Source organism: Helianthus annuus, chromosome 14, assembly GCF_002127325.2.
Source record: "Helianthus annuus cultivar XRQ/B chromosome 14, HanXRQr2.0-SUNRISE, whole genome shotgun sequence".
Lineage (NCBI taxonomy): Eukaryota > Viridiplantae > Streptophyta > Magnoliopsida > Asterales > Asteraceae > Helianthus > Helianthus annuus.
Window position 1 is genome coordinate 153,887,868 of NC_035446.2, and position 24,727 is coordinate 153,912,594.

At 35.2% G+C, this 24,727-nt stretch overlaps 1 protein-coding gene and 1 pseudogene across 1 annotated transcript; one reads left to right on the forward strand and one right to left on the reverse strand.

Moving 5' to 3' along the window:
- Nucleotides 1-5,679: 5,679 nt before the first annotated feature.
- LOC110907615 lies at nt 5,680-11,532 on the forward strand (annotated as a pseudogene).
- A 6,610-nt stretch (nt 11,533-18,142) lies between these two features.
- On the reverse strand, nt 18,143-19,588 carry LOC110907614 (pentatricopeptide repeat-containing protein At5g43790). Its single transcript, XM_022152568.1, has 3 exons — nt 19,483-19,588; nt 18,804-19,191; nt 18,143-18,284 (listed from the first exon to the last, which is right to left on the reverse strand). The coding sequence occupies exons 1-3, from the start codon at nt 19,586-19,588 to the stop codon at nt 18,143-18,145; spliced, it is 636 nt and encodes a 211-aa protein (XP_022008260.1).
- Between the last annotated feature and the right edge of the window lie 5,139 nt (nt 19,589-24,727).

Consider the following 24,727-nt stretch of genomic DNA (forward strand, 5'->3'; position numbering starts at 1 on the left):
GATTCTTGATCTTGTGTAACCCATACAACAGACCTAATTTCAGGATAGAAACATGACAAGCGAATTGGTCTAGTTTCTTATGGTTCGTTTATTTTTTTGTTTCATTATTATCAATAGGACAAAACCCATTTGTGTAGATATATATTTTTTTTTTACCTAAAATATCAAAACAAATTGAAGTCAACAGAAAAATGGAACCATATTGTTTTTGGACATGGCACCATGGTAGTGGTTGGTCAAACTTTGGTCTAGGATGGAAAGAGTTTCCTACTGGTCAGGACATGGCGTAGTCTCATCTTTATGACAGAATTCTTGACTGCAATACAGTTATTAAATAAATCTTCCCAAATCAAGAAAAAATATGAATAACTTTATATATTTAAAATAGTTCATAACATAAAAAATCAACATAATCTCCTGTTTTTTACAATTGATTCCTAAACCCAATTTAGCAAATTAACATCTATGAACTTGTTTAAAATAGTGAAAGTTACATGTGTGACTTTTCGTTAATATGATGTCATGTAGATTTTTTTAAGTTAAACAAAGCCTGGCCACCCGTATACATTCACAGGTAAAAGGTCATCCACGTTCGCGATCGGTCGATCGTAGATAACGATGGTGACCAAGACCGTCACCAGTTTCAGGAGAAACCCATTGTCCGAAGTCTCACAATAGCAAAACCCTTGGCTCATGCATGACATTTTGCCACAAACAAGACTCCAAGTGACGTCCTCCCCTAGAAAAGTTATCTAGATACCAGCAAAAGTGTGTAAAAGGTTTGGTGTCGAAATTTGGGTTTAGATAGGCTTTATGCTAAATGCGTCGTTTAATTACTAAAGTTTTCTTAATTGCGCTATTTAGCATAACTCCTATTCTAGACCTCGGATTGACATGAAATTTTAGGGACATATTTAGAATTCAGTAATTAAAGTTATTGTTCTTTCACATATTCAAGATTCTCGTTTTAAAGCCAAAAGGGCATTATGGTCAATTTTAAGCATATAACGAAAATGTGCAAACGAGTCGGACAAACAACGAACCAGCCACAGAGGGTTATACCATCATGTAACCTGGTCCTAAGAGAGTCCTAAGGCATATCTAAATCATAACAAAACGGGTCAGAACTGAAGTCAAAGCAAAAGTCAAAGTTTTGCGACTTTCGGTTCCGAACCGGGTCAAAACAGTAAATGGTCGGATCAAACAAGCTTAGACCAGTTATTATACTTATTATCAAGTTATATGAGTGATAAAATAGGACATGCCATCTACATTGTTAATTATGCATTAAATCGAAAATTAGCATTCTGTTGACTTTTTCTAAGCAACTTTGACCCGACATTTGGACTAGTTAGAGTGGGAATCAGAGGGTGTCCTTTTAAGGGTTTAATGCCCACATAATTACCAACATATAACTACCTTTGATTCGACTAATCACTGGACCATTTGCGATTAATTGTTAAGTCAATCGTTAATTACGACGGATTGACTTTTAAGCAATAACTAAGCAAAAACTCAACTAAGAAGGGTTAAGCACACTTACTGAAGTCCTATGCACGACCAGAGATGAGTAGTGAAGACACTTGAGCTCCAGAAATGATCAGAAGTGATGAAATGAGGTGTGGTTACAATGGTTGCACATAAGGCCTTTATATAGTAGTCTTAGATGCATTAGATCATGCCACACAACTCTACAAGTGTAACCAGATCATCAACAAGTGTCCCTGAGTGCTAGGGGTCGTTTAGGGGGCGCCCATGCTCTTGTAATAATGTCTAGAGTCGGTTAAAACACCAAACAGTGCTTCTGTCCACGTTTTCTACATCTGGGAGTCTGACGCGGCCCGCGTAAGACCCTTATAAGGTTTACGCGGCCCGCCTGGATCACTCTGGCAGATTTCAAATAATTCACATGTTGAAGCGGCCCGCGTAAGCCTTACGGCAACTCTTACACGGCCCGCCTGAGGCCTGCTGTAAGATTTTTCAAATCTTTTTATATAATTGCAGTTGGCCTTAGGCGTTTTGAAGGGGTAACTTTGCATTTTTATTTACATATAAGGGCCTCGTGACTTTTACCCACTTTTTTAAGCCCTCGGTTAGTTTACAACTACTCGAAAAGTCCTAACTTTCAATGTTGACGCTTTTAATCCCTCGCGTACGAATCCGATCATAACTTTCTCATTCTATAACGGAACTTGATGAAATTTATATCGTGCATTCTAGTGAGCATATTTTACCGTTACAAAGCCTCGGGTTTGTTAAAGGGTCACTCAGAGGTATAACTTAAACATGTTGACACATTTAACCCCTGTAGTTTATAATCTATCACTTTCTTCCACATTTCGTTCCGTATGATCCATGATTCATTCGTTTGAAGGTACGAGCATCATGTAGGGTTACTGTAAAGCACATTTATCCCTTATTGACATTTTGAACCCTTGAATTCACATACTTTCTATTTTTGTCAACTTTAGTCCCTCTATAGTAATTATTGCCACGTGCAAACTTATGACACGTGTCAACACATTATAGGTCGCAAATTTTCGAGGTGTTACAATGTGCATTTTGAGTAATGAGTTGCACTGCGACACATCACGGCTATCAAGAAGGGTAGAATTGGTCCTCACTCGACATCTTCGTGGTTGTCAGCAAGTACAATGTGATGTGATAGCGATAAAATATGCGAAAACATTGCGATATAGTGATATATGCGATATAGGTACATTATGATCCGAATCTCTGGTGCTAGGCGTAACGAGTATAACGAGTAGTAACAACACACGAACGTGCGGGTTGTTACAGTACGTCTCGCAGGTTAGTGAAGATGAGTATAATGTGTAGGTTCTTAAAGTGGCGGGTTGTGAAGTGAAGGAGGTTCAATGACTGGTTGTGATGTGCAAGTTCTTAAAGTGGCAGGTGAGGGGGGTTATGTCTGTTCACCGAACAGATGGTGGTTCGATGACGGAGTATGAGTTTTTCCCAGGGAAATGTGGCGGAGTTGAGGAGCAGAAAGAGTTGATGAGTTTAGGATGATTAACAGTGGTGTGGTGTGATAGTGGTGGTTCGGTGCGGGAACGATAGGGTTGCACGGTAGTGAGGGATCATTTGTGACAGCTATAACTGGTGGAGACGAATGAAGCCTGACTGTGTCTTCACTAGATTTGTCTCTTAAGCTTTCTTATTAATCAGTTGTTAGTGAGCAAGATGTTGTGTTTCATCATTTGTGTGTATCAAACTTAACCGCCACAACTGCTTTTGCCTAATTAGTTTTCAATATTAATATTAGTATTGATATTAATTACTTGTTTTAAGTTATAGCAATATCTTGTTATCTACATGAGTTGTGAAATTTGATGACCAATCTACAGGTGCTTCATACAAAAACCATGTGATATTGTGACATGATTCATGTCATCGATATAATACGATAGTGGCATGTATAAGATGTGGATAAATTTAAAGGATGAATGCTAATGAAATGGTAGAAATAATAGGGTGGACTTGAATTCAAGGAATCAATTGCCAGTTATTGGCCGCCTATGTGTCTTTCTTACAAGTTTAAAAATGGCATTTTAGGTTTAATTTTAATTGAAAAGGGGATATAATCGATTTTGATAAAAATAAAAAAACAAGTTTGTATGATTTGTTTGACACTGATGTAGAGATGAGGATGATGGAGATATTGATGTTGCAGAGGATGTTGGATAGAGAAGAAGATGATATACATGGTTGACGTTGAAGATGGCCCCCACAAGAAAAAGGAAATAATGAGAGATGGACAACATATCCATGGTTTTATGTGAATGATTTGAGCTGAAATCTTGAAGATGAAAAAACAAACAGTTTTCTTGCAGACTGCAGAGGTTTGGTCCACCTCTTCTCGTGCAGACGTTTGTAGATGTGGTCCGCAGACTACAGACCTTTTGCATCTAAAAAAACAAACACCACTTTACTGATTGATTTCAATTTTTTTGAACGACACCTTTGGAGAAAACCAAATAAATCTGAGAAAAACCCCCTTGTGAGAATCGAACATATGACCTAATGGTCCTTAAGCCCTATGATACCTCTAAAATGTCAATAGGCTATAATGCCATGGGCGATTGATTTGATTTAACTTTAATGTGATGGTCCTAAACAATGTCATTGTGACTTTTGTGGCGTTTATTGATCATTATAATGGTGTTTGAATTTGTATATTTAAATAATGTAATGCATGTTTATAAAGAGAGACACGTGATCAAATTTTAAATCAAAAATATCCTTGTGCATCGGGACACTTCAATGTTTATCTGGTTTTAAAGAAGTAAAATACGATATCAATGCATCGAGAATGATACGAGATTTACTAATCTAATAAAGCATTTCATTAAAAAAACCATGTGACATTTTTCTAAAACATTAAATTTATGAAAATATTATGTGAGAATTTTTCATGCTACTTCAATCATAATAAATAATAAGTAAATTAATATAAGGATCATTATCCACCTTAATAAATAATTCTAAATAAACTTTCTTTCTCAAAAGAAATTGATATACCATGATGCACGAATTAATAAATTATGCTATACGATATAGTAATAAAAGTATAAAAATTACTTTATCTCTTAAATCTACCGATTTTACATATTAGAAGTTAGAATTATCCTCGCCTCTATGACATATGATAAAGGGTCATTATATTTTTTTAACATCTCTGCATTTGATATGAATATCCTTTAAAATCAAAAGTCTTTTAATAGTTTTATTGTTATCTATAACAGAACTATTATTATTAGTATTAATATCTCCAATTTAATTATTTATGCATTATTATAATGACTTTATTCGTTAAAATAACACCTCATGATTAAGATTAACCACGCATACTTCTAAAATTAAATGATTTAAAGTATTAATTATTGATAAAGATGGTAAAGTTACAAATAAAATATCAAATTTAATTTAACTATTAATATAGGATTCCAATTATTGTCAGGTGAGCTCCTTTAACCTTACAATTTAGACTTGCATTTTATTTTATAATATTTTTTAATCGTTATCCTTACTAATAAATAAATTTAATTTAAATATGTTAATAACCAAATTAGGATGCACTATTTAATTAATTTTTATTAGATAAATACAATGTATTTATTAAATATTATTGTAAAATAAAAAATACAATAACTATATCTTTTTTACTAAACCATCTTTATATTAATACTAATCGAGAAAACTCAATAATTATACTACAATATTATTACGCTTTTTTAACTATGTGATAAGGATTATATAGAAGTATTATTTACATTTTTTTTATTTTACGTGTGTAATACATGGGTTTGTAACACTTATAAATTAGAATATTATTCAATCTAAGTTTTTTTTTCATATTTAGTCTGTGTAATACACAGGTTTATAAGCTAGTTTGGCTATAAAACCATGTCATATATCTGGTCTTATACTCATCATTTCAACAAATACTCTATGCCTTACCCATCATTTAATCAGATGCACTCTACGTCTTACCCATCAAATTCAAGGTACCATGTATACCATTTTATAGTCTTATACGGTTAAAACTTACGCGTTAAAATGCCCATTACCTAAAAACAGATCTTGGACTCATCTCAAAACGAACTTGAAGTATCAAATACTCAACTAATGATGTGAGGTCATGTTTTAAAGTGTTTAATTATGAGGTTTTACATGATTATGTGTATGAAAACGGGTTACTTTGAGTTGGTTTTGATTTGCATGTACTCGGAGCATAACGAATGGCTTTTGGAGCTTGACGGAAGGTTTTCGGGAAGCATTATGGAGTATTTGAAGCATACACACAAGTTGGAAGGCCAAAATATGAAAAACGGGAAGTTCGGTAGCAATCGGCACCACTAGGTGCTGATTTCAGTGCACCACAGAAGAAAACTACAAGTTGGCGCACTGGGTGTTGTTTTTGGCGCACTAGGCGCTGAACCCAGATCTGACTTGTGAATTTCTTGTTTTTCCACCATATTTAAGCACAAACATTCCCCAAACGAAATTATCATTAACCCTAGCCGTTTCCACTTCCCAATAACGAATTTTGGAGTTCTCAACCTCAATCCAATCATCAATCATGCAATTTCTCATCAAGATTGAAGATCAAATCAAGAACATGAGCGGCTAAACCACCCGTGATCATCTCCGGGACTAGGGTTTGTGTTAGGAACCGGGTTGATTTAGTTTTACAAACTTTTGGATTGAGATTTGACTAATCATTGGGTTAGTTTATCTTTATTTCTTATTTGTTTTTGATTAAACATTGTTGGATTATCATTTGCATACTTGTTCATCAGTTATTTGGTTTTGTCATCAACAACTGGGATTAAATTCTAAGTTGTCATTGTCTTCAACCTTTAACCATTGAACTTGTTCATGTTTATGAAATCTAGGATTGGTAATTATCTAGGTTACTATTCAGTTGCATCAATCTTTCGGTTTCGATCGTGGATCATTGCAATCAAATATATTGTCCGTTAATTATTTATCAAAACAAGTTTTCAAATCATGTCTATGTGATTTCCAACTGGTCGTAACTAAGTAAACCGATTTTCTGCATAACCTGAAAACCCCGAGATTGGTCGCTCTTCTCACAATTGTTTACAAATCTAATTTATTTTGTTTTCACAATCATTCTAAAAACTGCAAAAAACAATTAGTTTAGACGTAGATGGTAATTAAAGCAACAAACTTTCATACTTTCCACTGATTCCCCGTGGATTCGACACCCTACTTGCCCTTTACTAGTAAAAGGTGAATATAACACTTTTAACTTTATTTTTGACTGACCTTACGACATCAATCAACTAACTTCTAGCAATTCTAAAAGGGTTATTAATTTCAAGTTTCCAACCTATTCAAATACTCTTTATCATATTTTTAAAATTACATAATATTTTAACATATTTGATTTGACGCGTCCATGTAATCACAGGTATCATTTGATACCACATCGATCACAAACCTATAAAATTCTCTTAAACTAATCTCATATTCGATCACATATCCAAATACTTAGGGCTGCAAGCGAATCGAATGAGCATGAAAAATTGTTATAAAAAACTATGTGTTTACGAACTGTTCATGAACACTTACCGGACGATATTTTATGTTTGTGTTTGTTTGTTAAGGAAATGAACTTGTTCATGCTTGTTTGTTAATTTTAAGCAACGAACAAAAAACGAACGTTGATGAACACCAATGAGCACAAACTAATGTTCATGGACACTAATGTTCAACCCCAAGGGGGCAGGGTTTTGTCTTTAGTAGATTAGGGTTTGCAATTCAGAAAGGGGTGACGGCACAACTTGTTGACCGTCTACTTTCTGTTGTGATGTAACTTGGCAAGTATGAAAGCTAATGATGATAGTTAAATTAATCATATTTTAAAGAAAACCTTTTAGAAAAACAAAAAATGGAAATAAACGAACACAAGACGTTCATGAACAGAATATGATACACTGACACTTATTAAATATTTTCTTGATGGAATTTTGAAGTATTTCAATAAACTATAAAAACTAAAAACTCCAATGAGCTATTAAATACAAACGAATACGTTACTGAATGTTAACGAACATAAATGAACGAGCGCGACATTTGTTCATGTTTGTTCATTTAACTAAATAAACAAAATTTCTTGTTTGTGTGCATTTGTTTAACAAAGGAACGAACACTAACGAACTTCCCACTGAACATTTTACTAATTCTTCACCGAACGTTTGATTCGTTTACAACCCTAAAAATACCGGGTTTTTTTTTTCACCCATACCTTAAAAGGCTTAAAGTACTTTCCCCAAAATACCCCTCTTCATTCGTCTTATTATCAAGAAGCTACCCGTTCGCCAATCTCTTATTCTCTTAACCAAATCATTCATTTGTTATTATTATTCTTCTTCTTCACCGTCATCATCGCCGGTCTACGACGGCACCGATTACAAAGGGGTTTTCTTCTTTTGCCGTTAGGTATCAAACCCCCACTCTGGTTACATGTATCTTTATCAATTTCTTATTATATGTGTTCTTCTAATGCACCTAACTTGTGATTGTAACCCTAGATCTGCCATCTGTTGTATTTTGTGTAATATTTTTACATAAAAACGCTCGATTGATTTCTTTTGGGATCAAAGTTTGTGAATTGATGATTCGGAGATCAAGTTGAATTAATTACAGTAAGTTGGATGATATTTGATATTATTTAAATACGAAGGATCGGATTATTGTTTTTGAGATCTTTGGAGTTGAAACTCTTGTGAAACTTTATGTAGAAAGGTCCCTTTAGTTTATCATTGTTGTTTAATTTGAGTTAAGGGATGTTCTTATGTAGCTTTATTCACCTCTGTCGAGTTTTATCACAAAGCGTTATCACTTGCAACTTCGGTCACATTAAAGATTCATACATGGTGTAATTAATGGGATGGTTTATGAAACTTGTTTTGCATTCGTTTTGAGTATGTTTGTGTAATGTTTATTGTTGGATGATGTAGTTAGCTCTATTTTCTATGTTTTTAAAAGCTGTATTCGAGGCAGAAGGGTCTTGAAGGTATTATGCATTCAAGCTTTTAGTTACCTATTCATGTACATGTTTTCGGTACGTCAAGTCTAAGTAAGGGATATTTTGATAAGTAAAGATTTTATGAAAAAAAATTAGCTTGTTTGTGGTCTTCATGTTGTAACCTTTGCTTTCTTTTGGAATTAGTTATAATAAATTATAATCATCATGTTGATTTGAGATTTTCAAGTCTTCTTCTGTCACCATTGGAAGTTTATCATCTCTTTAATAAAGTTTTTGTCAAATGGTATTTTATATGCTCTTATTTTATTTTATTTTTTTTTAATTCTGGAATTACTTCTTTTAGGGACTTATTTGTGAATATATATGGGCTGAATTCGTTAGAATCATAGCCGAAACATTATATTCTCTCGGATACAGTAAAACCGGAGCGTGTCTTGAAGAAGAATCTTGAATACCTTTTCACTCGCCAGCTGTCGGTATTTTCATCCAACAAATTCTTGACGGAAATTGGGATGCAAGTCTAACTTCGTTACGCAAAATTGGTATAACGGATGAATCTATAGTTAAATCAGCGTCTTTTATAATATTACAACAGAAATTCTTTCAACTTTTGGATCATGAAAAGTAAATGGAGGACTGAGATATCGCCTCTTTCGATTAACAGTAACCGAGTTCGTGAGCTTTCTTTGTTCATATTGTCTCCTAAATTCAGGATCACGGGAGTTTCTGGTCAACAAACCGAAGGCTCGTTCAGTCAGAGATACTTGAAGAATTGCAAAATTTGTTGCCTCCAACGGTGATGATACCACAGTTAGTCGAACAAGCTCTTGACTTGCAACGAGAAGCTTGTGTGTTTCACAATTCTGATGTTGGAGAAACATCGTTGTTCACTAATCATCATTGTGGAAGAGACCAGATTCCTTCACAAACAATTCAGGTTAGGGCTATCTTTGTGTTACATTTAGGCCTGTAAATGAATCGGACGTTCATGAACTGTTCGTGAACTTGTTTGGCGGAAAGTTCGTTTATGTACGTGAACATTTGTTCATTTAATTAAATGAACAAACATGAACACATGTTTTGTTCATTCATTTATGTACGTGAACGTTCGTTTCTGTTTGTTCATTTATGTTCGTTCGTTCGTTATAAATATTAAACATGAAAGGAACTTTCTATCTACTTATATAAATATAACTAATTGGCAATTGGGCTTTCTAGTAATAAAAAGGGGGTTTTCAATGAAGTTTATTGTAATTAATCACTGATTTAAAAAAATTGCTTTATGTTTAGTAAATTATGTTTCTTCAATTATGTTCATTTGTGTTGTTTATTGTTTGCTAAGTTATTCATTTAAGTTTGTTTCTTTATGTTCGTTTACGTTCGTGAACTGTTTGTTTAGATTTTAAACGAACACGAACATGCTCAAAAAAATGTGTTCGACTATATGTTCGTGTTGGGATAAAGTTAAATGAACAAACATGAACACACCCCTGTTCGTGTTCGTTCGGTTCATTTGCAGGCCTAGTTACATTGCACAATAATATGCTTTTGTATGTTATGAGGAATGATTTATTTTAATTACGTATGTTACAGATAACCAGGATGAAGTCTGGTACTTGCAGTTTTCTCAAAACGGGAAATACTTAGCGTCTTCATCAAGTGATAATTCCGCAATTATTTGGGAGGTTGGTTTGGATGGTAAAGTATCCCTAAAACAAAAACCCGTTTCTAGCATCGCGTGGAGCCCAGAAGATGATCAGATCTTGACTTGTGGCATAGAGGAAGTCGTTAGGCGTTGGGATGTTAATGTCTTCGTGTTTACGAAAAAGGCCTTCTCGGTTTAGTCTCGTGTAGTTGGTCTCCGGATGGTAAATGTGTGTTCTCGGGGTTAACCGATAAAAGCTTAATAATGTGGGATATGGATGGAAAAGAGATGGAATGTTTAAAGGGTCAGAAAACGATTAGGATCTCTGATTTGCAAATAACGAGTGACGGGAAATTTATAATTTCAATGTGTAAGGAAACCAGTTGGATATTGTTGACTGATAGAGAATCAAGAAGTGAAAGATGCATAGAAGAAGAGCAGATGATAGTTTCGTTGAGGGACAATAAGTACTTGGTTGGTTAGTCTCGTGAACGAAGAGTTGCATCTTTGGAGTATCGAGAACCATATCCAACTGGTTACAAAGTACAAGGGGCATAAACGGTCTCGGTTTATTGTTAGGGCTTGCTTTGGTGGACTTGAGCAAGCATTCATTGCTAGTGGAAGTGAAGATTCTCAGTCAGGTATATTTTGTCTTAGAGTAAAATGCCATTTTCGTCCCTGAGGTTTGCGACTTTCGTCAAGGTTTGTTTTTCCGCATCTGGATCCAAAAGTTTTGAAATCGGAAAAACAGACCTTTGGACGAAAGTCGCAAACTGGCCAAACCTCAAGGACGAAAATGGGTAATTACTCTGTATTATTAAAAAGTTATCTTTTGATTTCGGTATCAACTAAAGATATTTTTGAAACAGTTGGGAAACTTTTTGGATTTGTTTGTTGGAATTGATCATCATCAAAATATTGCGATTTCAAGTCACTTTGATCAATACAATTCGAAAGAATTTTACTATCAAGAAATCATTTGCAGAACACACAGTGATGTACGATTGTTGAAACGTGGTTGTAGGTTTATCTATGGCATAGGGGATCAGGATAGCTGATTGAGAGACTAGAGGGTCATTCCGGGGCGGTTAATTGTACTAGCTGGAATCCAGTGAACCCACATATGTTGGCATCCGCAAGTGATGATCGTTCCATACGCATTTGGGGCTTAAAGCAATTGCATTCAAAGCAAAAAGGTAAAGAAAAGTCTACATCCAACAATGGTATTCACTATTGTAAATACATGAACTTGCTTACTCATTACAGGATATTTGCAACTGTAATTTGAATCTGAATTGAACCACTTCTATCATCATTATAATAAACCTTCTTTACTGGTTTATGTGTGCCAATGGCTACTTTTTTTTTTTTTTAGAAATATGGCTCTGGCAACCATTTTTGTCTAGAGGTTGGATGGCTGTTTGTGGTTGGTATTAAACAGAAATCATCTTAGAAGGTGTCTTGATTTAAAAAAAAAATGAACATGTTAATAAGAAATAAAATGATGTTTTTGTCTACTAGTTTTATAACATTTGGTAATCAGGTGCCAATTATATAGATGATGCTTGAACACAATGATACATTAATACAGTAAAATGTAAAAAGAGAACAAATTACAAAGAAAAGTGTATAACATCTTTTATAGATTATATGACTGTAATTTTAAACAAAACAAAATAAAGTCTTCATAGGTTTAAAAAAGTATAATAGTGAATGATGAGTGTGTTTATGTAGGTCTATCAAATATGTGGTTTCTTAAATTAGAAATTAACTTTAAAATGAAATAACCAAAACAAAATAAAGTCTCCATAGGTTTAGAAAAGTATAATGGTGTCTATTAAATAAATTCTTTTTATGTAATTTATTTATTCTTAATGGATCTAAAATTAGAAATCAACCCTTAAAATGAAATAAATCTATATCTATATCTATACTATATAATAAAAGAAACCACTTTTGGGATATTTGTCATCATATTAGCCCATCTTCTTATAGATAATTATTATTTTAGTTTAATCTTTTATAGATAATTATTATTTTAGTTTAATATCTTATATTATAGATATCTATTCTACTAAATATAATTAGTTTAATATATTATGGATTTTCTGGTATACCAAAAACTATCTTTAAATGATATTCGTTTATTTCATTGGACACCATATCTCCGCTATTATTCACTTTGCTGCGAAAGTTAAAAAAAAAAATCAATATTTTATGAACTAAGAGGCTAACCAAACGCTTTGGATTTTCAACATTCAATAATTTTTATTATTTGTACTATTTTACAACAAGCCACACACCTATAGCCGGCTATGGTGTGCGGGGAGAACTTTCACATAAGGCCCGTGATTTCGAGTGATACTATATATATATATATATATATATATATATATATATATAGGGTAAGGATAGTGTAAAAAGGGCCTAAAGTGTGAGAAGTGTAAGAAGTGTATTATAACACTATATATAATACTATATAACACCATATAAACACCGTATAACAATATATAACACCATATAATACCATATAACACTATGTAACACTATATATCATTATATAACAAATATAACACTATAGGTTGTCTGATAACATGTCTATGATAGATGTATAGTGTTATATTTGTTATATAATGATATATAGTGTTACATAGTGTTATATAGTATTATATGTTGTTACATATTGTTATACGGTGTTTATATGGTGTTATATAGTATTATATATAGTGTTATAATACACTTCTTACACTTCTCACACTTTGAGCACTTTTTACAGGATCCTCTACCTATATATATATATATATATTTAAATTCGACATATATATGTTATTTTAAAAAAAATTGTAAACACATACCAATTTCAACAAAAACCAAACTTTGTATTAATATATTAAATATTTTTATTTTCACTATACAAAATGACATTTACTCGATCCATGTAATACATGAGGTTTTTTAAGATATAACTTTTTATTATTTGATAAATAAAATTAGATTTATTGAATTCGTACAATACAAGGGGTTTTTTAAGGATATATTTTTTTATTATTTAGTACAGAAAATTACACTTATTCAAACCGTGTAATGCGCTTATTTATAAAGATGTATATTTTTTATTATTTGGTAAACAATATTACATTTATTCAACCCGTGTAATACACGTGGTTTTAAAGATATAACTTTTTTATTTGGTGTATAAAACTACATTTATTCAACCCGTACAATATGGTTCTTATAGATACATCTTTTTATTATTTAATATATAAAATTATATTTATTCAACCCATGCAATAAATGAGGTTTTTAAAGATATATTGTTTTATTATTTAGTATATAAAATTTATTTATTCAACCCGTGTAATAAACGGGGTTATAACCTAGTTGTTTCTCAAAAGATGAATATCCGTTTCTACAGCCACCTCAATAATACTATTACTTTGCACTTTTGCATTGCACCTGCATTTAATGGCTTAAGTTCTCTCCAATCCCCTCTATATCCTAGACCTTGATAGCATCTCCAATGGATGCTCTTATGGTTGAGGTCACATTGGCGCTAACCCGGATGAATGCACTCCCTCTTTCCCTCTCACAGCTTCCATCCGTCGCATTTGTCCTCCCTTTCCCCTCATTGCGAAACCACTTCACATCAGTTCGGTTTCGAGTTCAAGTTCTATCCGATGGGTGCCACTGCACAGACATAGGTCTTGCTGTCATAATGTGCAGAGATTTTGTTAGGGTTTTGATTCTGATTACTAACGATTCAACTGAGATTGGGAAAAAACACAATATATTGAAGAAGATGATACATACTCTATAACTAACCACCGAAGTGGCCCAAGGCCATGCCCTTCTCAATGCATAACAAAGAGCCAAATGATCTCACTAATATTCCTCCTCCCTCCCTTTGCGTTATTGACACTTATTTATAGAAAAGTAAATTGCACTTAACTCCCTCTAACAATAGACAATGACAATTTAGACTAAAACTAGAATATGATTCCTATCATTACTTCCCCCTTCAAAACAATCTTGTCCTCAAGACTGGAATCGGCTAACTAACTTCAAATCTAATGTGGAGATCGTCTTGGTTGCGTCTTCAGGTGGTCGACCCTGCCCATGCACCACCCACAAATGATAAGAACCAACCACACCCGTAGCAACCTGACTTACAGTCTTGCACCAACCATGAAACAGTTTCCATAACAAATCTGATTTAAGGCTTGTATACGGGTCAGGTGGATTAGGATCCGCATCCAAAACAAACAGCTTCGAAGCAAAAACAGGAGGTCGGGTATAGTCGAGCCAACCAAATTCCCAACCCGGTTTCCACCCAAAGGTTTGAACATCAAACAATTTACTACCAATTCGGTCTTGACCCGGGTGATTATTAGGGATTGGTGAGGGCGCGGACACACCAAATTGGGGATTACTCGCTGGAGTCGCAAATCGGATGGAACCGGAAATGAGAGTAGGAGTAGGTGCCCACCCTAGATTGGACATATCCACACCATAAGCAGGAGGTGAACCTGATCCCTTTAGAATGTCACATAAATCAAACTTTGAGGAATGAATAACCTCATGTAAATGCTCATCGGAATGGTTAATTTCCAAAACACCACTTTCATCATGATTTATACCAATTATCTTTTCATTTGCTTTACTATCAAACTCTGTAGAAGTTCTTGGAGATGTACCTTCAACATATATTAGTGCAGCTGAATCAGAAATCGGAGGTCCAGATTCGTCTAAGTGACCGACCTGAAATTGATGTTCCTTGCCATACCAGCGTTCTTCAGATCTGGAGATTATCTCCTCCAATTCAGCGATTACACATTGAAGCGATGAATCAGAAGACGAAGCTGGAAGATGTGAAGTCGATCTGGAATTAAACCTCGAATCCTGATGGTGCATCCAATTGACAACGAACTTCTGGAATTCAGACCGTTCATCATGTAGCTCCTGAAGAGAATCCTTTATCATTGTAACATCAGATTGCAATTGTTGAATTTGTTGTTCATGAGCATCTAATCGAGAATTCTGATCCTGAGCATCAAATCGCGAGGTTTGATTCACCATGATTGAATCGGAATTTTGGAAGAACACCAGTTGAAGAAATCAGATCTGGAAATTGAAATCAAAAGGAGAGCAGAGGTGAGGCAGGTCGAGCAGATCTGAAATTGAATTGGATCTGAGAGCCGAATGTGACACAGATCTGAAAATTGAAGATAGATCTCAAATAGAGATGTAATCGATTGAAACCCTAGATAAATCCGCTTGAATCAGTGAATCAATTGAAATGATAGATCTGATTGAATTGGTGATCGAGCGGTGGTAGAGCAGAAGTAGCAGGTCAGACCAATGTTAGGGTTTTGATTCTGATTACTAACGATTCAACTGAGATTGGGAAAAAACACAATATATTGAAGAAGATGATACAGACTCTATAACTAACCACCGAAGTTCCCCAGGGCCATGCCCTTCTCAATGCATAGTAAAAGAGCCAAATGATCTCACTAATATTCCTCCTCCCTCCCTTTGCGTTATTGACACTTATTTATAGAAAAGTAAATTGCACTTAACCCCCTCTAACAATAGACAATGACAATTTAGACTAGAACTAGAATATGATTCCTATCAGATTTAAACAATGCTTTATGAGATCCATCAACTATGCTTGCCTATTGCATATATAATTTTATCTCTCTCTAGTCTTTTCTTCTATATCCAACAAAGATTCATATGTATCTGGTTAACATCCAATTATGTTCTTCAAATGCATTAAAATCTCATACCAACATAAGATTTGATTTGACTATTTGATGTTTGGCCGATCCCCAGCCGCAATATCTTCTTCAACTCTATTACACTTACTCCTGGTGTCACACCCCAACCGATGGCGGAAACATCGGGATGAGACGAAAACAAGATTGCAAGAGACTTCATAACACTAATTGTGACAATATTTAAATAAACCCATTTCATTTCATAAATTTCAAATTGTCAACATTACATAAAATCCAAATACGACATGTTCAAACATAAAAAACATTAAAACATATTAAACCTAGCACGTCTAAATGTGTTTCTAGGTATCATCGCTACTTCATTTCATAGCAATCATCATCTTCAACCTGTAACATGTTTAAAATAAAGTTCAATGCAAAAGCAAAGGCGAGTATACAAGTTTGATACGTACATAGCATAAAAGATAAGTTTAAACGATTCCTCATAGCAAGCATGTGATTCAAGATAAACATTAAAGTCGGCATGTGTCTAACATATCAAACCAATGATGAAACGCAATATGCTCATGACATAACCACAAGTCTACGGGCGGTGCGTTAATCCTATAGCGCTATATATGTCACGGATAGGCTCGTACGAAGTTAATGATAAGTCTAACACAAGATGTCCTCAACCCAAGTTTAAAGTATCAAGCAATCACGTATACAAGCATGTTATAGGAACGTTTGTGCAATTAAGTAAAATGTTCATGTGTAAGTTTTGGTAAGTAAACATGTTACACCCCAAAAAGTGGTAAACATAAAAAGGGGAATTCGAGTATACTCACATTGATTGCGTTGCAATTTCTTGTAAGAACGTACGGGTAAAGATTGGAGAGAGGATTTCAAATGAACGGAAGTGATTACCCTAGATATGAAAAATGCCACACGATGATCTTATTAATATTTATAGGTTAAATATAATTCTTAATATTTATATGGTTTACAATTTAATTATTTAGTTATTATCCTTTCCTATCTTTACATATTAGTGTTATAAAAGAAAAATAACAAATTGTTACTTATTTATGGTATCATTAAGTTTAAAAGTTAAGTTATAAAAGGGAAGGAATTACAAATTAAAGCTCTTAATTAATCAGTGAATTGGAGGTTTTAAATAAAAAGAATTTATCATAAAGAATTCCCAAAAATTAATATGCAGGGAATTTGTCGGAGCCGGGTTTCGAACCCGCGACCCTTTCTGAATCCTTCATCAGTTTTACCAATTGAGCCAAGCTACCACATGTGTTTTATTTGACTTCGATTTTTATTCATAATTAAGTTATCAGCCTTCTTTTCCTTAAAAGAAAGGAACCATACGAACAGTAGTCTGTATGTATTTCAATCAAAAGTTCCAATGTTTTAAGTGCATGAATAAAATCTTTATGTTTAAGAGAGAAAGAGAGATAGAACAAATCATGAGCTGGGAAGAGGATTATACCGACTGTAGTGGGTGACGTTTCCGACGATGCTCGGTTACTCTAGCGAAAGCTTTCTTCTCCGATTTTACGGCGAACTTCGAAACAAGACGAAGCGGCTTCTGTAAATCTCTGTATCCTCCGGTAACGTTTGGTTTTCTCCGGCGATGCTCCGACGAACTCCGAACTCCGGTGGTTGGTTATCGAATCAGAGAGAGTGAAAGGGTGTTGACATGTGCGAGATGTGCAACGAAACGGAATTATATATATAGGTGGTTTAGTAAATGTTCGAGCCATGATTAGAGTTTTAATTTCTTGATTGGTTTTTGCAAAACGGACATGAAGAATTAATCAGAGGAATGATTAAAACCCGGTAAATCAGCGGCGGTTGTAATTTGACCTGCAACTGTTACGTTTCGGTGTTTGGCGGTAATTATGCAAAGGTTTCAATCATAAGATGTTGATATGTATTAAATTAGCCATAGATAACCGATCTCAGGCCGTAACCCGGGTTCGAGTCCCGCGCTTCACGTTTTTTTTTTAAGTTGTTTTTTTTTTAAGTTTTCAATAATTACAACCCAGCCCCCTTCACAATACTTAACTGAACTAACCTGATTAATTAACTGTGTTAACTCTAATAAGCTTAAACTAACTTGAAATCTAGCGGAACTAACTAGATTCTTTATAAAATAAAAGAATAACACTTTTAAAGTGTAAAATTAATTAATTTAATTAATTAACCGATTAACATCCATATTTATAACGAATTAAACTTAGGATATTTGACGGATGTTACACCTGGCATTTTGGCTACACCATTGTCTTGCATAAGCTTCCGTGTTGTTCTTGCATCATCCCAACGTTTTGATCCGGCATATATGTTTGAAAGATCTATGTAGCTGAAAGATTTAATCAAATATAATGAAATGAGTAAAATGCCATTTTCGTCCCTGAGGTTTGGCCTGTTTTGCAACTTTCATCCAAAGGTTTGATTTTTTGCATCTGGATCCAAAAGGTTTGAAATCTTGCCATTTTTATCCGGCTCGTAACTCCATCTATTTTTCTCCATTAAGTCGGATATTTTTATCTTTTTTTTAACTTAAAGGGCAATTCGGTCTTTTTCAGGGATATTCAGTCTTTTTACATGAAGTGAAAAAGACCGAATTGCCCTTTAAGTTAGCAAAAAAGATGGAAATACCCATGACCTAACGGAGAAATATGGATAGAGTTAACGAGCTGGATAATGGCAAGATTTCAAACCTTTTGGATTCAGATGCAAAAAAACAAACATTTGGACGAAAGTCACAAAACTGGCCAAACCTTAGGGACGAAAATCGCATTTTACTCTAATGAAATATAAATTCAAACATATGATTTTGTAGGTTGATTATAAAAGTAACTAAGTAAGAGTTTCATACCGGCCACTATGTGGCGGTTCTAAATCAAGAAGTTGTATTCCCACGGACTGTGCCACCTTGGCATCACCATAAATCTTGCAACCTCCAAGCAAAGCACCATATGCAGACTCATTGGGCTCAATAGGCATATTCTTTATGAGATTCAAGGCCTCTTCTAATCTTCCAGCTCGAGAAAGCAGGGCAATAACACAACTATAATGCTCGATTTTGGGTTCAACGCCATAAACACTCTTCATTGACGACAATAGCTTCCGGCCCTCTTCTGTCATTCTTGCATGACGAAAAGCACCAAACATAGCAACAAAAGTCACGTCATTGGGTACGATTCCTTTAAGCTGCATTTGTTTGAATAGTTGAGCATCATTAGCATGCCCATGCATTCCCATGCCTATTAGCATGATAGCATTGTATTCCAAGCGAGAATGTCTTTTTTTTTTGTTAAGGAGGATGAAACCCCCGGTAAAATTTTTATTAAAAATAAAACTATGTTCACCTAAAAAGGAAAGGGACCTAACAAAATGGGTAAAAAAACCCGGCCCTTCATCCAAACCTAAACAGTCCAACAAAAAGACTCGCAAATATCCCACCAATACACCCCAACAAAAGACACAAAACAAAAACACAGTAACTTAAAACAGAAAAACAAAAACTATCCAGCAACTTCTCATAATCCTCATACTTTCCATAGCTATCCACTTCTCATCCTTAGCTGCAGCTTCAATCTTCAAAATATTAAGCCTTTTAGCAATCTTCCAACCCTCTACTTCCATAGATCTCCCATCCATTATAACTCTTCTTATATAACATCAGTCCATCCACTCTTGCAACCAACCAACAAACAATAGCAAATAACCCATTGCCACCAGTAATTCGTACCCCTCATCTTTAAATTCTGAAAACTACTACATCCATACACCTTAAACAAATAGTACCAAACAACATCTTCTCTTTCATAATAACCAAAACAACTATCCTTAATTTCCTTAATGCTTCTAAATTTTCCCCCATTCTTCAACCCCAAACCATCCTACTTTAACAACAATATCCATTATTATAATTTTGACTCTCAACATCACTCTATCTGTCACACCCCGATTTCCACGCGTATCACCGGTGAGCCCGGTGGGGGATTACCGTGACGTAGTTGGCAACAATATAGTCAAACCACACAATTATATGAATGCACAGCGGAAGCTTAAAGATAAATATATACTTCAACCTTTGATTGTAATATCAAACGTATTACAAAAGTCGAATGTATCCACAGGGGATCAAAATAATAATAAAGTATTGTTCAATCAGATACAGCATCAAGCTTGCGAGACTTTTCGTGATGCTAGGGAGCTATTACCAGCCGATTACGTATAGTACCTGCACTTAATCTTTTTGGGAAAATACGTCAGTTTACACTGGTAAATACATTCAACCGACACATTTTGAAAAATGTTTATTAAAATTGATTTGAATGCACAAGGCACAAACTCTTTCATAACTTGGGAAAATCATTTAAAATTATGATCTTGTGCACGAATTACATGTTCCTTCTATGCGTTCAGTAGCCCGGATCCTGTCCGGGTTAAAGATCAATAGACACGCCACATTGCGTAAAACCGTGGTGGGTAAACCAACGGCTACGTCTTTTAATAATAATATCGACATAATATACCGGGTGTACGCCTACACCGGGATGTCGAGGTCGTGGCCATTACTTCGAATGATGCCAAGGATATCCGGGACATGGTCATTAACCCCCCAAAGGCTTTTAAGTAACAAGACTGTTTAAATGAGCCGATCACATTATTCAATTAACCACCTAAGCGATGGAAGATATGATGCTCAATCAAGCGGTAAATATTATACCGTATCCCAAGCCCGTATAAGGGAAAAATAAGTTAAAAGTATTTACCTTTGCAAGTACAGTCCTTATTGGATTAAATCAAAGATATCTTTTACTGGGGCTCCTATTCTGGAACGAAGGTTTTAAATAACCTATTAGAATCCTAACGGGTCTTTATATTAGCCGTAGCTTAGACCGGTTGGTTTCAAAACATAAATACGGTTTAATCGCGCGAAAAGGCGAAAACCGAGAATGGAGTGTGATTCCGACCCAACGAGTTCAGAGACTTGTTTCATATGGCCTTAAGGTTCACACTCTGGATTTTGGGGTCAAAATAATATAGTTTGACCCGTATCGGCTAATTTATGTAAACTAGTTACATAAGCCGAATCGTGCGCGCAATAGGCGCAACGGGTAACCGTGAGAGTCCTACGCTTGTTTCCTAAGTTAATATGCCTTAAAGAGGTTGTGGTATCAGTAGGATACCTTCCGTGATGCCCGTAACGAGTTCAAGTTAATATTATGCCCCGTAGGGGTTTTTCGGTCGTTTTAAAGACTTTTTAAAGAGCTTTTCGATTTCTACAGGAAATCTGAGTTTCCCGAACAGTTTATAAAGTCTAAAATGCTTTATTTATTATTTAAAATCAGTAGCAACTGGAATCGGGTCAAAAGACCTTGTAGAACTCAAGTTTTGGCCGAAAAGGGCATATTCGGTATTTACCGAACCGTAGCCATAACCGCAGGTTATGAGCAAGGTAAAAATAATTAAAAATCTTTAAAATTCCCAAAATATTATTTTATAACAGTGAGTAAAAGGTTTGGTGTCGAAATCCGGGTTTAGATAGGCGTTATGCTAATTGCGCTATTTAATTACTAAAGTTTCGCAAATTGCGCTAATTGGCATAACTCTTATTCTGGACCTCGGATTGACATGAAATTTTAGGGACATGCTTAGAATTCAGTAACCAAGGTCATGATCCATTCACATGTCTGAAAATCTCGTTTAAATTTATAAAGGGCGTTACGGTCAACTTTTAAGTAATTAACGGAAATGCGTAAAAGACTCGACAAACAACGAACCGGTCACAGAGGTTTATACCATCATGTAACCTGGTCCTAAGAGAGTCCTAAGGCATGACTAAATCGATCTTTAACGGGTCAGAACTGAAGTCAATGCAAAAGTCAAACTTTTGCGACTTTCGGTTCCGAACCGGGTCAATATCGTAAATGGTCGGATCAAACGAGTTTAGACTTGTTCCTATACTTATTATCATGTTTTATGATCATCAAAACAGGTTTCATAGCATTTATATTACAGGTTATGTACAAAATTGTAAAATGGCTTTCTGTTGACTTTTTAGGCGCACGTTTGACTCGAAATTCGAACTAGTTAGAGTGGTGATCAGGGGGAACCCTTTTGAGAGTTTATTACCCACATAAATATCGACACATAACTATTTTTGATTCGACAATTTACTGGACCATTGATGATTTATCGCAAAGTCAATCGTTAGTTACGACGGATTGACTTTTGGGTAAAACTATGGAAAAACTAAACCACAAAAGGGTTAGGCAACTTACAGAAGCTTATGCACGACTTAGGAAGTTAGAAGAACAGCTTGAGAGCTCTAGGAATGATCAGGAGATGTGTTTTGAGTTGTGATTCATTTGTGAACTTAATATGGCCTTTTATAGTAGTTTTCACCACAACTTTTTGACACACAAGTCCCCCAACTATCCACAACCTTCCAACATGTGTTCCTAATGCTTAGGGGTTGTTTAGGGGCCAATTGGAAGGGTTTAAATGCATCTCATGGCGTTTAGAAGGCTGAACAGCCAAGTTAAGCATGTTTCTGAATCTGGGCGCCTGACGCGGCCCGCGTGAAAGTTTTTATGCCTCTTGTACGCGGGTCGCCTGAGTTCTCATAACAGAACGCGTAATTGCAGAAGGCTCACGGCCCGCGTTAACTTATGCGCAATCTTTACGCGGCCCGCGTTAGATTTATTTTTCAAGATTTTTGAATCTTTTATAATCATGACTAAATCTTGGTAATAAATAACAAAATCTTTAGTAATTAATAATGAAATCTTTAGTAATTATTAACTTGACCTTTCGGGTTTTGAAGGGGTAACTTTGCGATTTGGCCCTTGATTATTTACAACTAAGGGCCTTGTGTTATTTACCCGCATTGTTAAGTCCCCGGTTAGATTATTAATTATTTGGAAAGCCTTAACTTTCAGTGTTGACGCTTTTAGCCCTTCTCGTACGAATTTGATCATAACTTTCTCGTTTTAAAACGGAACTTCGCGGAATTTGTACAGTACAGTCTAGTGAGCGTATTTAACTGTTACAAAGCCTCGGGTACGTCAAAGGGTCACTCAGAGGTATAAATAAACATGTTGACACGGTTAACCCCTGTAGCTTGTAATCTCTCACTTTCTTCCGCGGTTCGCTCCCGTACGATCCATGATTTATTCGTTTGAAGGTACGAGCATCGTTTAGGGTTACTATACAGTATATTTACCCTTGTTTGACATTCATAACCCTCGAATTTACATACTTTCAAGGTTTGTCAACTTTAGTCCTTTATTTAATATCAGATGCCAGTGTAACAAATGACACGTGTCAACATATTATTGGACCCAAAATTTCGAGGTGTTACACTATCCTTCTCATTATTAACAATCACCATTTTGTAATCTCTCACAACCCAACCTAACCCAGTACACTTCTGAACCATAAACCATTCATATGCAAACTAACAACAGCCCCACTTCCCTTATTATTTTGCCGTTTAGCAATTCCATATCTATCCCATAATTCCTCAATAACCCCAAACTTCTGTCCCCACAAAACACAACCTCTTCCCATCCACTGTTTACCACCCTAAATATCCCATAATGAGACCCATCTCGACTTTCTAAAAATCAGAACAAATAACAGCTTATGAATGACACCAGAAAGCCATATCCATCCATATAATCCAAGCCAGAACCAAATAATCCATATACCTGCCAACCCTTCTTCCCACAATTTTCTGTTTCCATCCAGCACTACCTCAGTATCTCTAGAGCAATCCACTCCAAATCTATTTAAACATCCTTTATCCTTTAAACCACCTAAAAACCACAAAACAGCAACCTCATACAGATTAACCAACCTTTCAATATATTCATAACTACACCAAACTTTCTCACCAATCCCAGACTTATGTCTCCTCACACCACATCCTTTAACAATCATAACATAAAACTTCCCCTTCAAACCAAACATGATCTGACTCAACTGACTCAAAAACAAAGCACGAAAAGGTATAGAAAGGAAACTATAAAACCACAGTGACCAGGGTTGATTGCCATTGCTAAGATATACAAAAATACAAAAAAACTGCGGGAGGAGATAAACGTCCGAACAACAATGGCAATCTCCTTCCTTATAACTCCCAGCTGTGTGCATCCCTAAAGCACAATAAACCCTAAATTCCCATCAATAACAGAAGCGAGAATGTCTTTGGTTTGCATGGAATTGAATACGTCTAAAGCTTCTACAGCGTTACCGCATTTGACATACATATCTATCAAAGCAGTAGCAACAATTGGATTGATTGTAATGCCGTTTTCATTGATGTACAGATATGCAACTGTAGCCCTTGATCTAAACCACCTAACTGACCAATCTCAGACAATACACTAACAATTGTAGCCTCGTTTGCCCTTACTCCTGCAACCTTAATTTCATCAAACAACGCAAGTGCCTCATTTGATTTCCCATTTTGCGCATAACACGCAAGCATCGCATTCCACGAAACCACATCTCTACGAGGCATGTCTCGAAACATTTTAACAGCATCCTCTACTCACCCACATTTCACATACTCAGCTAACATAGAATTCCAGGATACCACATTTCTCTCAGGCATTTGATCAAACAACTTCTTAGCTTCATCGAGACTCCCAACAACCCCATACCCATTAATCACACTATTCCAAGAAACCACATCTCTACACGACATTTCATCAAACACTAGGCGTGCAAGCTCCATCTCACCCGCTTTCGCATACGCATCAATCATCAAGTTTCAACAAA

What these genes read in the sequence shown, in the direction of transcription:
- LOC110907614 (XM_022152568.1), bottom strand. Translation starts at nt 19,588, where the DNA reads ATGGATGGGAGATCTATGGAAGTAGAGGGTTGGAAGATTGCTAAAAGG. An exon ending in GAAGTGGATAGCTATGGAAA is followed by an intron (nt 19,192 to 19,482) that starts GTATGAGGATTA and finishes TCATGCTAATAG; the next exon opens with GCATGGGAATGCATGGGCAT. An exon ending in GAACCGCCACATAGTGGCCG is followed by an intron (nt 18,285 to 18,803) that starts GTATGAAACTCT and finishes TAAATCTTTCAG; the next exon opens with CTACATAGATCTTTCAAACA.